The sequence below is a fragment of the Erpetoichthys calabaricus genome, chromosome 4, assembly GCF_900747795.2.
Source record: "Erpetoichthys calabaricus chromosome 4, fErpCal1.3, whole genome shotgun sequence".
Lineage (NCBI taxonomy): Eukaryota > Metazoa > Chordata > Cladistia > Polypteriformes > Polypteridae > Erpetoichthys > Erpetoichthys calabaricus.
Window position 1 is genome coordinate 288540870 of NC_041397.2, and position 18342 is coordinate 288559211.

At 40.4% G+C, this 18342-nt stretch overlaps 1 protein-coding gene across 1 annotated transcript in view; it reads left to right on the top strand.

Moving 5' to 3' along the window:
* The window catches only part of dhrsx (dehydrogenase/reductase (SDR family) X-linked), a 443758-nt gene that overhangs the window by 250320 nt on the left and 175096 nt on the right, over positions 1–18342 (top strand). The window contains exon 5 of the mRNA XM_028800889.2: positions 3519–3726. Coding sequence (XP_028656722.1) covers positions 3519–3726 — 208 coding nt within the window. The remainder of the gene's footprint in view (positions 1–3518; positions 3727–18342) is intronic.

Below are 18342 nucleotides of genomic sequence, written 5' to 3' on the forward strand. Positions count from 1 at the left end.
TTTCTTTATCAGTATGCTGCTGCTGGAGTATGTGAATTTCCCCTTGGGATTAATAAAGTATCTATCTATCTATCTATCTATCTATCTATCTATCTATCTATCTATCTATCTATCTATCTATCTATCTATCTATCTATCTATCTATCTATCTATCTATCTATCTATCTATCTATCTATCTATCTATCTATCTATCTATCTACTGTTTAAGCACACTATTCAGGAGTACAGTATTCAGTTCTTCTCTGCATATTACAAAAAAGATACACATTAGCATTGCTTATCCTTATTTTGTTTCAATTTCCAATTAGTTTGGTTATGTTTCACACAGCAAACTTTCAAGCTAACTAAACACGTTTTCCATAATTATTTGTGTATTTGCTCTTTGAGAAAAACGCCTATTATCGAATAAGTAGAAAATGCTTAAAAATAAAGTGCTACTAGGCATGCTTCAAATAGCTGAGTGTACTAAAACAAGCAAGCTCTGCAGAGGGCACACAGTGAAGTGCTTCAGTTTATGACGGTAGACGTGCCAGGTGAGTTTCATTTAACTGTGTGATATTTCGCATTTACTCCCCAGTATCCTCCATGATGAATGTAACCTCAATGTACTGTAGGATCTCAAATCACATGTCTACTGTCATAACTCCTATAACTATTTGTTAGTAATAATCATTTTAGAGTGTTTGATTAATGTTTACTACCTATGTCAAAGTTACTGTGCTTCTGTATCCACTGTAGCAGTAGAGGCGTGGAGCCACCTCTAACACCCTCAGGTACCACTCCAGACACTGGATAAAAGTCCAAGACTCTTTTATTTTGTCTTGATGTGCACAAAGCACCCTCCACTCCACACTCATATAATTACAATAATAAACTCTCACAAACCAATCCTCCTCGCCCAGACACTTCGCCCTCCTACCTCCCAGCTCAGCTCAGTGTCTGGGCTTTCCCACAGTCCTTTTATACACCCTGACCCGGAGGTGTTCCTGTCTAATCAGTCCACAGTTCCTTATTCCTTCCGGGTCAGGGTAAACAGTCCTTTTCTTCACCCCGGGAGCACGTCGTTTCTTCCCGTCACGTGACTATGACGTTCTCCCGGGTTATAGGGCTCATGCGAGCATACGAGCCCCACTACAGCGACGCCTGGTGGCCCCCAAGGTATCCAGCAAGGCTGCGTATAAAAACTACAGAGTCCATGAGGCCCTGCTGGAACTCGGGGGACGTTCACGCTGTTGGGAGAGCTCCTCCTGGCGGCCTGGGGGTGAGAGCCAGAATCAAAAGCCGGCAATCCACCACACCACATTGTGATTGGAGAGCACTTCTCTATCTTCCCACATCACGTGATAGATAGATAGATAGATAAAGTATCTATCTATCTATCTATCTATCACTGTCGTGGTGTAAGATTAGGGGGTTTGATTGTCAGTCTCTCACAGTAATGCTGTTCTTTTCTCGCCACATCTGTATTACGGGTGAAATTGCACATTTTTTCCCCCTCCCCTTTCTTTCTTTGATTGCATACAATGGGCTTTTATCAGGTGCTAGGCATGCTCTTACTGACTGGTAACTGTGCGAGTTGTTTTATGTGAATTGTGTCACATTTGATCTTTTGTGTGTATTTATTTTTACCTTCTGATTTCTTTTAATGTCCAATGTGAACTCTCGAATCTGCTGTGAATGACATTTCATCCATAGTACACAGTATTTCTTGCACTTAGATTGGTCGGTGTGTGTCGGATCACATTCATACCTCATCCGATGTTCTTTCTAAAGGGTCTCGGTCCAGTTGTTTTGGTGTGAACCTGAGTGCAGGCCAAAACGAACTGGACTTTTGGGGAAATCGCACCAGAGTTTGAAAAAATTTCCACCAAATGAATTGAGTGTGAAAACTCCTTAAGAGAGAGTTTGACTGAAGTGTATAAAATTATAAAGGGAATTAGTACAGTAGATTAAGGCTGTTACTTTACAATAGGTTCAACAAAAATGCAGGGACACTGTTGGAAACTTGTTAAGGGTAAATTTCACATAAAGTTCTTATTTATTCCTTAGATACATGGAATAAATTACCAAGTACTTTGGTGGAGATTAGGACTTTGGGGACCTTCCGATTCAACTTGACATTGTTTTAGACAATTGAGGTGAATAGGTTGAATGAGCATGTAGGGCTGAATGGCCTGTTCTCATCTCAACTTTAATGTAATACTTATGCAGTTGCTGTCATTGTTACCTGTTCTGACAGCTAGGGGGTGCTTATCAAACTATGATACATGACTTGATTATACTTTAAGCTAACAACCCTAATATTCTTTACTAACAGACCCAGGGTCAAAAAATAGATGACTTGTACTGTAAGTAACACATGGGTGGTAGCCATTTTAGTCTCCCTTTAGGATTACTGGACAAGCCTCTCAGACAGAAGTCCTCATTTCTTGAAGAGTTATAGCTAATGGCCTTCTTTTTCCTCTCCTGCCCCATTTATAACCGCCTAAGGCAGGAGTGGGCAAAGTCAGTCCTGGAGGGCCGCAGTGGCTGCAGCTTTTTGTTTGAGCCCAGTTGCTTAATTAGAAAGTGATCCTTGCCAATAATTTAATTTAATTGCTTAGTTAGTGCTTTAACTCTGCGATGCAATGTCATTCCCATATCCTATATTTTTTTTTCCTTTCTAAGAATTTCAACTAAATGATTTGTGACCTTAAATGGATGAGTAATTCTCAGTCCTTTACTTTTTTCTCTTCACTTTCCTTCGGAGTATTTAATTAAACCCAACAAGTGCATGATAAATACACACAGGTGTAAATGGTAACAAGCTAAATGGAGAAATGCTGGTCTCTTTTGTCATTTGCATGGTATATTGCTAATAAGGAGCAATTAAAAACCAAGAATACAGCTGTTTAAGACTAAAATAAGCAATAAGGGTTCCAAATATTAACAAGCAAGACAACAAAAATGAAGCAGAAGTGTTACTTCAGCAATAAGTGCTTCTTAGTAACCAACTGGGTTGGAACAAAAACCTGCATCCACTGCGGCCCTCCAGGATCAACTTTGCCCACCCCTGGCCTAAGGGGATGTAACTGGTGCTCCTCATTTCCTTTCTCATCTACTCAAGCTGTGCTCACCTTGGTGGTCTTCCAGTCTTCCTTTCCACCTTTGGGCTACTCACTTCTAGTTCTGTCCTACAAAGGGAGCAGTAGAGACATTGAGGCACCTGGATGTCCTCCATTCTTTTATGGTAATTCACTCTTTGTACTCTTGAGAGTTCAGCATGATGAGAGAGTACCAACTGTGGCATTTTGTTTAAAATGGTCCGATCATAGAGTACACCAGATAGCTCAAAGTGTTATGCACCTCTTTCTGACTTTCTGCTCAGTAACCCCTGCCACTCTCTCTTAGATAAAATTGCATCATTAATTGTCAGATTAATTCCTTCCTCAATTGATTGCAATGATAATTTAATCGATAATAAAAAATAAGCAGTCCCTCATTTCATGGTAACCCTTTTCTGTTTTCTCTGTTTCAGCTGCTGTAATGCTGGTTCCACAAAGACGAACCAAGGATGGTTTTGAAGAACACATTGGCTTAAACTATTTGGGGCACTTCCTGTTGACCAGCCTTCTTTTGGACACACTCAAGACTTCGGGATCAGCAGACTCCTGCAGCCGTGTTGTTACTGTGTCCTCTGCTACTCACTATGTTGGAAGCCTGAACCTGGAGGACCTGCAAAGCAGGTAAGGTCTACTGTTTATCAGAGCCACACCACAGAATGCATGAAACTTCATTCTACTTCACCTTTAAGAAACAGAAAAATATATATCAAGAATGAACAACATATTTATGTTTTTTTAATCTTTTTGTTTTATATTTAAATACCTCTCGATGGCCATCAGATGTTGTAATTTGCATTGTAATTACATTGTAACCACTATAGAGGCAGCCTCTGATTGGCTAGAATACTTTAGGGCCTAGGGTACTGCCCCCACCCACCAGGAATAACATAAGCACAAAGCAAATTTTAGCCAATCCAAACGCACCTCTTGTTTAGCTCATGCTGTCATAAATCTTTTTATGTCAAGAGTCAACTCTGCATGGCAGCATTAGAGAATTCTGATAAGAAAACTCAAAGGTTGAGCCGACACCATATATACATTCCATTTATTTTCGTAAGTGACATGACTTTCATTCCTGCAAGTTTGGTACAATTGTTTCCATCTTTTTCAACAATTGGATCACTGACAGGTGAAGTGATATGCTCAGTAATGTTATGCTATTCACAGAGTAATGATTGATAGTGAAAAAATGTATTTAAACACAAGATTGATTTGCAGGTAAATACTACCAGTCAATCACGACTTAACCCTATGGCTTCTATATGCATTATAAACTTAAATCAGGGGGAGGCAGCAATAGTTGTAATTATGATTTTCTTTTCTAAAAGCTTATCATGTTCAGTCTTTGCGTGACATCTGTCATTTTCAAGTGACTTTAATCCCAAAATATCCAGACACTCCAGTTAATTGTACCTTATTGTTAGTTTTGTGTACTGTTTTTGGAAGTGCTGCAATCTGTGTCATCAGAATTTTCAATGGTATTGATAATAGTGATCAACTAGACTTCTTTAAATTCAAGAGTGAATTGATGGAAACCAAGACGCTGTTCTTCACAGAACAATTTATAATGATCTGCAACAAACTTTCAAGTCAAAGAGTTGAAGTGAAAACGTTTAAAATATTGAGATAAATTCAGTTTCCTAACCAAATAAGCTTGATGGCCTGAATGACTCTTCTTATTTGTCAAACTTATTATGTTGGTATTCTTTTTCAGATATGAGTTTACTTAATGTTGAACTGAACTGAATTTATTCCACCAATCACCTTATCATAACTGTGTTCTCACCAAATCATCAAAGTGATCTTATACCATCATGTGTATTGTGGCAAAAGCGCTCTGTTGGCGTTGACCTGACACAGACTGACAGCGGAGGCACATTAAAATTAAATAAAAAGATTTTATTTTCTTCAGCCGTGGGGCACATCTTCCCCGTGTCCCACAGGCCATACACAATCCCCAAAATGCACAAAAGAAAAACACCTACACACACTTTTCTTCCTCCACTCCTCCCAGGCAGCTTTGTCCTCCTCCTCCTCCTCCTCCCGACTCTGGCGCCTCGAGTAGTGGCTGCAGGCTCCTCTTACAGCCCACCCGATAATTAACCTAATTCAGGCTGCACTTCCGGCTGTGGCTGCATTACAGCCCACACGGGCTCAGGAAGCCGTGCTGCTCCCCCTGGCAGTGACCACGGAGCCTAAAAGGGATGAGCTCTGGTGTTCCAGAATTGTGGCCCCCATGCAACCCAGGGGACTGTCACCAAGTGTTCCATGGGAAGAAATAAGCCTCCCATGGCTGCTCCCCTGGATTCAGTGCCAAAGAGGTGTCCCGGCCGGGCGTGGATCCCGGGCATCCACCACAGTATCATAAAAAGTATCCAAATTTGTCTGATCATGATATTTACATAGCTCACTGATTCTTAAACTCTGTTCTGGGGACCCCCTATAACTGCAGGTTTTTGTTCCAACCAGTTTCACAATCAGTGAGCCATCCTCCCTCTGATTGGTCACATTTAATTACTGTTTTTTTTTTTTCTTATTCTGCATTCAGAAAAGAATAGAACTGTGATTTTATATTTATAAGACACTTCGAAGTATTGGTATGCTTTCCATATCTTTAAATGCTTAACTTTCTTTTATCGTTTTCCTATTCATTTCCCTTTATTCTTCATAGTTTGCTCCCTTAATCATATCCTAATCATGACAATTAACATCGGGTGATGCAGACATCCAGGCAAATGAAACCGAATGCTGATAGACTGCAGATTACTTTAGCGCCAGATCAACTAACATGCTCATTAGTAAATTATGGATTGAATAACCAGAACATTTGAAAAAGCAGAATGAACAAAACGCTAACTTATCCTCTTTAATAAAATCCCTGTGTGCGTCCATGTGTCCATATCTTCTGGTGAAGTGCGCATGCGCGGGGCACGGAGCGATGCTTCAAAGGCCGCCTGACGCGTCACACAAGACAGAGAGGGCGGGACCTGTAAAATATCGCTTGGCAGATCATTTGGTAAATGAGGTAAGACCTAAAACAGAAAATACAAAAAATCCAATCGGGTACTGAGACGCGGAGACCAGCTTCCCCATTGTTGTACAAGTGTTCACTCTGAGGATGTCAGATTTGCGATTAAGAAGCTTGGCCCGGTAAAGTGTAAAGTAAAAGTAGATTTATTTTCGCGCACATTACATCGGTTGCTGGGGAGAATCTGCTGATTGCCCACTGTTGTCACAGAAAATGAAATGCATATTATGGACAGCAAAGCCAGTATTACTGCCAGAGAAAATTACAGGCATTTTACGGAAAAAATTTAATGAGGTAAAAGGTCCCTTGCCATTTAATATAGACTGTTCCTACTAATGTTTATGGATTACTGTTCTAGCGCCCGTTATTGTAACGGGCTTAATGACTAGTTCCCATATAACATTCATAAATGATTGATACGTTCTAATAAACATTTACCCAATTTAGTTTTATAATTTCCACACTGACCCCACCACACAGAAACTGGGAAATAACTACTTGCTTAATTAGGCTTGGAGTCCAATTGACAACAGAAGTTAGTTGGAACAAAAACCTGCAGCCACAAGGGGCCCCCGTCTTAGTCTGTAACATGGACTAAGAGTTTTACCTTATTGAATGACTGTGACAATTTAAGTGGGCTGCTAACTTGTATCATTTGATTTGAGACCTACGAGTGCTGTTAAGGAGCAAAGACACTTTAAGCTGATCATCGCAACTGGATTTTATGCATTTGTTTCAGGCCTGTCTACCAGTTTTCCTTAATTAATCTAAAAGGTGGCTGAGAGAAGTTATGTAAAGCTATTCCGTTTTACTTCTTCCATATGTAGTATAAGAGAAAGTATTGAAAGGAGTTTAAGCTTTGATTTTAAGTTTCTGGTGGATTTACACATTGAGTGCATTATTAGTATTAATGCCATTATGTCTCTGTCTCTGAGTGCATCCTTGAGAGACAAAATCGTCATTTTGCGCCTGTAGACATTTTAATTGGAAGGCCACAATGGACTGTTTTCTTTTTGCCGTAAGTTTTGTTCAGACATACTGTGATGAACTGTAATCTGAACTCTGGAACTTTACGCACTATTGTTTCATACAGAGGATCTCCATGAGACCCTGTGAGCTGCGCTGTGAGATGTTTTATATTTTGGATTATACTTCTCTGTATTTATCTAAGTCTATGCACATTTTTTTTTAATTTATCTGATTGTATATTATTTTAATTAAGAATGACTAGTCAATTTATGACTCATAAATGACTTATGACTTATGTCCAGGTGGAACGTATCTGCCTCAGCAGCATAGATGCTTGCACATATTTTCATGACCGAAGCCTTTAGAACATGTTCTCAATCAGTTATCAGTTAATTCAGGTGAGAAATTCATAGCCTGATTGTAAGGGCCTCACACCCTTTTCTCTACTTGGAGTGCACTCAAATCATGATGTTTGGCATCACAAGGTTTGGAATCCCACATGAGTTATTGGAATAAAGTACAGATTGCCCAAAGGTGTCATAGAGGGACTGTATTCAATTCTGTGACAACTCTTTCAGCATAATGCAAGAATAGATTACACTACTCACTACATATAGAAGTATTACATATAAGGAAACAGATTTGTTAAAATATATCAAAAACAAATTAGAAACTAATTAACATAAAAGATAAACAACAACATCTGTCCATCAACTAATTGTTAGACCACTGCCAAATTATAGAAGAGGACTCAGAGACAAGCCAGACACAACCAGAGTCCTGGAGACCTCGGCCAACAAGCTGCCTCAGTCCTATTGGCCATTCTACATCTGAGTCAGAGCTGGGCCGGCCAATCCGATGAAAGGACCCTACTTCCGGATGATTTTAGTGCTCCTTTATCTGAGATGACTTTTCTGTAGATAGGCAAACAACTTGGCAGTAAAGTAGTGGCACCAAGTGCCATATGTGAGTACTGAGAAGAGAAACAGAACAGGGGAATGTTAGTAGCAGTTTATAAATATCATATTACTTATGTTTTACTATTGACTATCAACAGAGATGCAATATGCACAGTTAATCAGCAGCTCTAGTCAGGGTACACTAAACTGAAGTAGGCAGTCTTCAGCTGGGATTTAAAAGCGGAGACTGAAGGGGCATCTCTTTTTGTGGCAGACAGCCCATTCCACAGCTTCAGGGCCGTATAACTAAAATCTTGAGCTCACACTATTATTATGTGAATCTTTGAAATCATAAGTAGGCTGACATCTTGAAAAAGTGCATATATTTTTTTTTCTTCTAATACTAATATACTTTTTTATAATAAAGGTTGTTTAACTCATGTTGGATGGCAATAATTCAAATTTGGTCCTTTTTGCACAGACAAATATAGCCTGCTTGCAAATCAATAATAGTGGTGCACAAACCGGTACCATAAGCACACAAATTTTATAACATGGTGGCATAAGCTGATATTGTCTGCATGCAAGTCAAAAATAAAAGTGCACAATCCAATGCTGATTAAATATTTGTATACAAACCAACATTGTATGCATTTAGATGATTAATGTATTTGTACAAACTAAGGCCACATGTGTGAAAATCAGTAGAGAAAGTGCTGAAACCCATCTTGATGGCATGCCAGTCAATAATGCAAGTACACAAATCAGTAGTCAATAATGCACACATCAATACCCTTTACATGCAAATTAATTATTCAGGTGCACAAACTCGTGCCTTATGTTTGCACATTATAACGTAACTACACAGTCCTGTATTACAACCATGCAAATATTTAATAATGGTGCACAAACTAATACCATTTGCATGCAAATTATTAATGTATGCACACAAACCAATACCATATGCCTGCAGATCAGTAGTTCTGGTGCCCAAACCAGTACTATGATGATCCAAGTCAATACCATACTAAAAGTACACATACCAGTATTCATGCAGATCAATAATTCAAGTCCACAAACCAAACTATAAGAATTCAAACCAACGCTGTGAATATGGAGGTGCACGCCAATCAGTCTTACAGATGCACAAACCATTAATGCTTTCATTCAACCCAAATCCATACCATCCGCATGCAAAGCAGTAGTGCAAGTACACATAGCAGCACAGTATGCATGCAAACCAGTAGAATTCGTAAACAATTAGAGCTGAAGACTGATGTACAGAGTGATATGATGGAACATTCATGCAGAGCGGCTCTGCTATGTGCACATATAGTGACAGTATGTGCAATTTAAAAATGATGGCCTGTTCTGGCCATCTGCAGCAGCATTGCCCAGTGTGTGCGTCTCTAACTCCAGGCAGCTGGAATTTCTCAGTTCTCTCTTTTCAAAAACACAGGAATAGAGATGAAATAGTGCAGCAGGGGATGTTTTCATCAGGCAAGGCGCTGGCCTCTGCTCAAGCGGATGTAATTTGCCATCCAAGTGAGTAATAGCCAGCTTTCTGCACAAGCTGATTAAAATGATTTAAAAATCATTTCACATTCCACTCATAAACATCACATAGCCTGCTCCAGTGAGAGTTACTATTTTTCTTTATATTGTCATGTAGAAAATGAATGCTAAGGATTTCCCCCACAAGCCAAATGAATTTCACATTTTCTTACATTTTGATGTTGTCTTCACATTTTCTAACGTGTTTGAATGTGTAATGACATAAAACACAATATTCTCAAACCCGCAAAATCCAATGCAAGGTTTCGGGGTCAGTCAGCACTGAATGCCAGTTTATCACAGGGCCCACTGATGCACACACCCACATAGCACCAATGTGGCTTTGCTAATCATGCCAACCAGTATGTCTTTAGGGATGTGGGAGGAGAACTCTTGAGTAGCTGGAGGAGAGCACTCATACATAGGAAGAACATGCAGATTGCACAGGCAATGATCAGGTGCAGGACTGTAACCATTGGTACTGGGTTTGAAAGATGGCAGCACTTACTGCTGTGCCACCATATTGTATTATAAGAATGAATGGGAGCTCATACCATTTTTTATCAAAAAAATCATCTCATCTGTAAGAATAATAATAAAAATATTTTTCAGAGTCTAGATTCCCATGCCCTTGTTTGCTTTAAAATTTGTGTACATTTACATTTATTTCCATTTCTATTTATTTGTGTGGCAGATGCTTTTATCCAATGCAAGCAGGGCCGGTGCCACCATTAAGGTGAATTAGGCATTTGCCTAGGGCGCACATCATAAGGGGAGTAAAACCCAACCCCATGGATTAGCTACCAAACTGTCGGTTGGTGCACTAATAAGCTTGACCTAGTGTGCAAAATAACTGCTTACAAAAGACGTAAACATAATTGAGTAACATTAGGCTTGGGCCTGTTTGTTCAGCAAATGTAGTAGGACAGGTAACAAAAATTGATTGCCATAAGTGAAAAGTTGTAATAACTAATCGGAGGTTACACTTGATAAAGCAAGTAAACTTAAACAACAAATTAACCAACAATAATTAGACAGATATTCACAGAACAGATGGGTTTCCAGTTGCTTCTTAAATACATTTAGGGAGTCAGCAGTACCGATGGAGGTGGGCAGCTAGGAACTACACAGGAAAAGAGCCTGGATGGAGACTTGGTACCACACAGAGGTGGCATCACTAGACGCTGTTCCCTGGTTACATCACTTAATGTTTCAGAAAGCTCCTATCTGCTCACAGGAGTTCAGAACAGAGGACTTACTTTTTACGTGTGACGTCCTTATCACTTTAATAGCGCTGTAAGATTTATTTCTGAAATCCAGTAGCTATACATTTCTCACAGTAAATCAATGGGTGGATTTCGCGGTCAAAGCTTCCATCGATTTACTGTATTTGCTTTCTCCAAATGCAGGATGTGATGAGCCAGAGCCTATACTGACCATTTTAGAGTTGACAATAACCTAATGTACTTTAGAAACATTGACTGATCAATAGTCTGAAAAAGGTGCTACTAAGAACAAATAAAAAACCCACTTGTCATTTTAACCATTTTGAGCAATAAGATTTGATGAGTACAGGCCATTCAGCTCAACAAAGCACACCAGTTTTATTCACCTAATTACTGTAAAAATAATGTCAAGTCTAGTTTTGAAGGTCCCAAAAGTCCTACTGTCTTCCACAGTATTTGGCAACTTATTCCATTTGTCTGTAGGGCTCTGTATGATGTTTGTGTGAAATTTACCCTTAAGTTTCCAGCTGTGCCCCCCTGTTCTAGTTAAACTGTTTTAAAGTACAACTGTACAAATTTCTTTTCATAATTTTAAACACTTCAATCACGTCACCTCTTAGTTTCTGCTTGCTTAAACTGAAAAGGCGCAAATCCTTCAATCTCTCCTTATAGTTCATATCTCTCTGGCCCAGAATCAGCCGATTCGCTCCACTCTGATCTTCGTCTAGTGCTGTTATGTCTTTTTTGTAACATAAAGACTAAAATTGCACTCAGTACTCCATATGGGGGTTACCAGTGTGTTAAAAATTTTAAGCCTACCATTATGTAAATACTAGACATGACTTTCATTTTTTAAGTAATGAGGCACACTTACAGTGCGTTATTTTTTCTGTAATTTTTAGTCATGGCTATCATTTACATTTTCGTAGTAGGTTGTGGACAGTCACAGTGCACACTCATGACTGCAGTTGTGTAATATGAAATCCCGACCAACTCCGTCTCCGTGTTTTACGATTAGCCACAGCAAGGCTTGATTTGGTCCTATGTTACTGGGGTAGTCTTTTGTGTTTACGAGAACTAACATCCAATAAGCACTCAGCCAGTCAAATAATGCATACAATGCCCACACATGTAGAAGAGAAAATTGCAAGCAAAAGAAGAACAGAGAAGAGTAACGGCCACCTTAAGAAATGAATCAGAATGGGCATTGTGAACTGCACAAATAGAGAAGAGCCATGGCCAACTTTGGATCCAGCACAGATGTCAATTGGATGCTTTGTCTTTGTCATACTACAAGCCGGGAGAAATAAATAAAATGCTTCACGGTGATTGGACACCAAAATGTGTTTACCTTGTGATATTTATATGACACAATTAGAAATTTGAAACTGGAGGAGAAGACATAAGGGAATCGTGTAATCCCTCATCCCCTGACATTCCTAATTCAAGGCAAGGAGATCCATCAGATGTGGTCTTTAAAAGTGATGTGCTGTCCAACTCAAAGTCATATAATGTGATGCCCTCCTAAAGGTCAGGGCACATTACTCGACTTTCCCCGTGATTTTCTGTCATAGCCTTAATTAATTTACACAATCTTAGCGAGTCGGGGGCAGTCACCCAATGTCACATATCCAACGACTCAGTCCAACCAGTCCAAAGCTCAATGAGATATGTAAAATAAAGCAGATTTGATGGTGTTTTGGACCTCACAAACAGAAGAGAAGCTCATCTATCTGATGTCTCGTTGTTTTAAATACTTCAATGGAATGGAAAAAAATTGCAGAGACTGTGGCTGAACTCACTGTTTCGTGTTACCACTGGCTTCATCGGAGATGGTCTGGGGAGGCATATCCTTGGAGGGTCACACAGACCACCATGTGCTAGGCAACAATACCCTGACTGCTGATGAAACCCTCAAAGCCATTGTCAGACCTTACGCTGGTGCAGTGAGCCCTTGGTTCCTCCTGGAACAGGACAATGCCCGGCCTCATGTGGCCAGAGTATTTTGGCAGTTCCTGGATGATGAAGGCATTGATACCATTGACTGGTCCACATATCCTCCAGCTGTCCTTGTGAAACAGCCCGTCTCCTGGTGTCTCTTCCATGTTCTTGAGACTGTGGTGGAAAAGACAAAGCAAACCTTTTTATGATGGCACATATGGATCTGCCACCTTGGAGGAGCTGGACTACCTGTTCATCCTGAATCGAATGCTGGTGCTGCCTCATCCTACCAGTTGTGACAAGGACACTAGCAAAACACCAAGCTAGAGAAGAATCAGTTAGGAAGAATAAGGAGAGAGCAATTGTTCATACACACCACCTGCAAAACCATTCCTTTTCTGGGTGTTGTCTTGCTTTTGCCTCTCCAGTGCCCTGTTGTCACTTTCATTTGCACCAAAGCAGGTGAAGTTGATTCACAATCGCTTGTGCTTCCTAACTGTGTGTTGGACTGTGATGATTAAGTGTTCCCTCAATTTTATTGAGCAGTATATACAGTCATATGAAAAAGTTTGGGAACCCCTCTCAGCCTGCATAATAATTGACTCTATTTTCAACAAAAAAGATAACAGTGGTATGTCTTTCATTTCCTAGGAACATCTGAGTACTGCGGTGTTTTCCGATCAAAGATTTTTAGTGAAGCAGTATTTAGTTGTATGAAATTAAATCAAATATGAAAAACTGGCTGTGCAAAAATGTGGGTCCCCTTGTAATTGTGCCGATTTGAATGCCTGTCACTGCTCAATGCTGATTACTTGCAACACCAAATTGGTTGGATTAGCTCGTTAAGCCTTGAACTTCATAGACCGGTGTATCCAATCATGAGATATAAAGGTATTTAAGGTGGTCAATTGCAAGTTATGCTTCCCTTTGACTCTCCTCTGAAGAGTGACAGCATGGGATCCTCAAAGCAACTCTCAGAAGATCTGAAAACAAAGATTATTCAGTATCATGGTTTAGGGGAAGGCTACAAAAAGCTATCTCAGAAGTTTAAACTGTCAGTTTCAACTGTAAGGAATGTGATCAGGAAATGGAAGGCCACAGGCACAGTTGCTGTTAAACTCAGCAGGTCTGGCAGGCCAAGAAAAATACAGGAGCGGCATATGAACAGGATTGTGAGAATGGTTACAGACAACCCACAGATCACCTCCAAAGACCTGCAAGAACATCTTGCTGCAGATGGTGTATCTGTACATCGTTCTAGTTTCAGCACAATTTGCACAAACAACATCTGTATGGCAGGGTGATGAGAAAGAAGCCCTTTCTGCACTCACACCACAAACAGAGTCGCTTGTTGTATGCAAATGCTCATTTAGACAAGCCAGATTAATTTTGGAACAAAGTGCTTTGGACTGATGAGACAAAAATTGAGTTATTTGGTCATAACAAAAAGCGCTTTGCATGGCGGAAGAAGAACAATTACAAGGAAAACACCTGCTACCTACTGTCAAATTTAGTGGAGGTCCCATCATGCTGTGGGGCTGTGTGACTAGTTCAGGGACTGGGGCCCTTGTTAAAGTCGAGGGTTGGATGAATTCAACCCAATATCAACAAATTCTTCAGGATAATGTTCAAGCATCAGCCACAAAGTTGAAGTTACGCCGGGGTTGGATATTCCAACAAGACAATGACCTAAAACACAGTTCAAAATCTACAAAGGCATTCATGCAGAGGAAGAAGTACAATGTTCTGGAATGGCTGTGACAGTCCTCTGACTTGACTGTCATCGAAAATCTATGGGATGATTTGAAGCTGTCCATGCCAAATTTAACTGAACTGGAGAGATTTTGTATGGAAGAATGGTCAGAAATACCTCCATCCAGAATCCAGACACTCATCAAAGGCTATACGAGGACAGCGTCTAGAGGCTGTTATATTTGCAAAAGGAGGCTCAACTAAGTATTGATATCATATCTCTGTTGGGGTGCCCAAATTTATGCACCTGTCTAATTTTGTTACGATGCATATTACATATTTTCTGTTAATCCAATAAACTTAATGTCACTGCTGAAATACTACTGTTTCCATAAGGCATGTCATATATTCAAAGTAAGCTGCTACTTTGAAAGCTCAGCCAATGATAAACAAAAATCCAAAGAATTAAGTGGGGCCAAACTTTTTCATATGACTCTATATAAAGTCTCGCTATTCACAGATTCCGTTCCTGTGGATTTGCTTATCAACTCTTATTAAACTGTAGAGTGTAAGCCGTTTTGCGATACACACAATCTCATTGAGTCTATCTGCAGATAAGGTCCTTGTTGAGCGCTACAGGATTAGGCAGGGATGGACATCAGGGGCTGTGGTCATGACCATGTGCAGCAGGAAAAAAATTCAGAGAAGCCTATCATGCATAGGTGACATGTAAGATTGAGCAATGACAGAATAACGGATGTGTGATGCCCTTAGATGTCCAGGGCTGCACTGAATGGGTCTGCGTGTTTAAGCTGTTGTGATGGAGACCTGACCTGGCAAACGAATGTGAAATACCCAGTAAGTGCTGGTTATTGACTTGCACAGTTTAAGTCCCTGTTCATTGTACACATCTCCTGTCTATACTACCAGTTTCATGATTTATGAGGTCCTCGGTCACTTATGGCCACAGCACCTAGAAGATGAATGTACTTGACCACAGAGGAAAGTAAAAGTTGTAACACGTTTTCCTACCACCTGCACTTCAGAACAGGTCTTCCACCTGAAGCTAAGCATGTTTGAGCCTGGCCAGTACTTGAATTTGATTTGATATACCATATTAATCCCCACTGGGAAATTTTCTTTTCACATGACCTTTTGGGGTTAGAGTGCAGGGCCAGACATTGTACAGCACCCCTAGAGCAATTTTCAGAATAAGGGCATTCCTCAAAGACCCAACAGAGTAGAATCCCTTCTGCCTGAAATGGGAATTGTACCGGCAACCTGGGATGCCATATAGGAAAACCTTGAGTTGCTGCTAGAAGAGATGTTAGTGAGACCAGTAGTGGGCGCTTATCCGGTGGTCTGTATGTGGATCCTAATGCTGCAGTGCAGTGATGGAGACACTGTGCTGTAAACATGGCACCATCCTTTGGATGAGATGTAAAACCAAAGTCATGACACTGTGGTCATTGAAGATTGCTGGCATCTTTCGAAATGTGTAAGGTGTATCTCGATGTCTAGGCTAAATTGCCCACCACGGCTTCTTCATTCAAGCCCCCTAATCATCCCCTGTTCCTAATTGGCTGTCTCCCTCACCCCTTCACTGCCTAATAGCTTATGTGTGGTGAGTGTACTGGCACAATAATGGCTGCCATCACATCATCCAGGTTGGTGCTACACATTGGTGGTGTTTAAAGTGGTTCCCCTCTGTCTATGTAAAGCACTTTGAACAGCATGAAAAGTGCTATATAAATGTAATTAATTATTGTTATTAAACAGTGGGAGGATCATACCAAGCCTTGAAGGACGTGTGCGCTCGACCCTCCTCTCCCTGCCAGTCCTCACCGTAAGTTGCTGTCCTGAACCTAAGCCCATTTTTCTCATAGGATCGATGCTTTACTATGTATGATTTCCTTATCCGTGGGGTTTTCCATGAATGTAACCTCCACAGATAATCAGAATTGACTGGGCATAAATTTTCAAACAAAACTTGGACAAACAAGGAAGTTCTAAGACTTTTTATGCCGGACTGATAATGTCACCATGCATTGCACACTTCAAGCCGCACTGGCTAAAAAATGCAAGCAAGCATCAAAATAACACATTCAAAAAACAAGATTTAAATATAATGATTTTAAAAATGCATCAAATTAAGAAACATATGTGAGCACAGGAATTCTTAACCTCTAAAACCTCTAGAGCAAATTTTCAGTTATTTTTTGATTTCAAAGAAAAAAAAAAAGACAAATTGCACTTGGACACAGAGAGTAGCTCATTATAACAATACTGAAAATGTTCCAAAAACCCAATTTTAAAAACAGTACAGTACCATCATTATTTTCAGTACTGGAAGTAATTATTAGTTTTCTAACCTCCCCCATAACCTGTAACACACGGTAGACCATGCTGTGAACAACTTGCTTTGACGCACTACACTAATGCAAAACTAAGAAGGGAGTTCCTAGCTTCAGCCTACTAGAGACCTGGCGGTGGGTCTGCTCCCACTTTGTCACATTTGTGATTTCAATGGCGATCCTTCTTTGCTTCAGTGTGATTGAAAATTAACTGGGGAACACCCCCAACTGCTTTGACATGATGGAGACTTCACTCCACTCCTTCTTTTTACTTGATGCAGCTCAGACTTCATGGGGACACTTCCACCACCCCCAGGAGGGACACAGCGCAGAGTGGAGACACTGAAGTCAGGGAGGTACATGATTGTGCTGTGCACCAGGGAGGCTGGAGTAAGATTTTGGGGCCTTTGGTGTTTGGAGTTCTTTGTTATTTGCTTCAGACCCGCAGAGTCTAGACAGACCTGAAAAGAGGAACTGGGTTTTAAAATTCAGACTACTCAAAATAAACTTTAAATGATCCTTGGCTGTGGCACTCCAAATTGTGCTCAGATGCATCCTGTTTGTTTTAGTTCTCCTTGAGATTTGTCTAGAACTTGACTGGAGTCCACCTGTGCCAAACTCAATTGATTGGACATCACTTAGAAAAGCACACCTGTGCAGAGAAGGTCCGCAACTCACACTCCAATTCAGAACTAAATCCAAGCCCAAAGTCCAAGGAACTCTCTGCATAGCTCTATGATCAAATTATGGTGACGTATTAGACCAAGGGGATTAAGGCATTTCTACTTATCGTTGTTCCCAGGAGCAGTGATGTTTTCCAGCAGGTGGAATAAGTTCTTTTTTAATTGCAGCGTCTTAAGTAACCCGAAACTATATAGATATAATATTAAAAGGCGATACCCCTCCCTTAGTGATACGCCGGTAAGAAATCACATAGGAGAAATAACTTAGCTTTCTTTAATGATGATGCGGCATTATTGACAAAGGAAGCCAATGACAAGACTTTTCACCGAAGTGGGATCTCGATGTATACAGTCTGCCATTTTCATTGCTGTGCTGGAAGGATTTTCAGGATCGGATGACATTATCTCCCATCCGTCCGTCGGCTTCAAAGGTGTGCCGGGCAATGTTCCAAGGCTTTATACTCTTTCTCCATGTCCAGGCCCCCACCTAGGTAAATCATGCCATTCCAAACAAGGAAAAGAAGATCCAATGTCTTGCGGACTTTGTCACACAGAAATAGTACAATGCCCAATTTTGTAGTTGTCCCTTTCTTGTCTTCTAATGCTTGCCTAGCAGTTCTAAATGATGAGCCCCTTGTGACGATGCAGGTTCGCTTCATGCTCCCATCAGACTTCTGGAAGCTCTTGAACCCGACAGCGTAGGTAATGTCACCGATGAGCTAGGCAGTGAGGCACAACAAAGCAAGGGGATGGTGCAAAAAGTCCAAGGTGCTTTTATTAAAACCAACAAAATCAAAGTGTCCAAATTAAATAAAGTGCATTGTATCAAAATCTTTAAATAAATAATCCATAAAACAGGTGAAAGGTGGAGGTTAAAATCCAATACAAAAA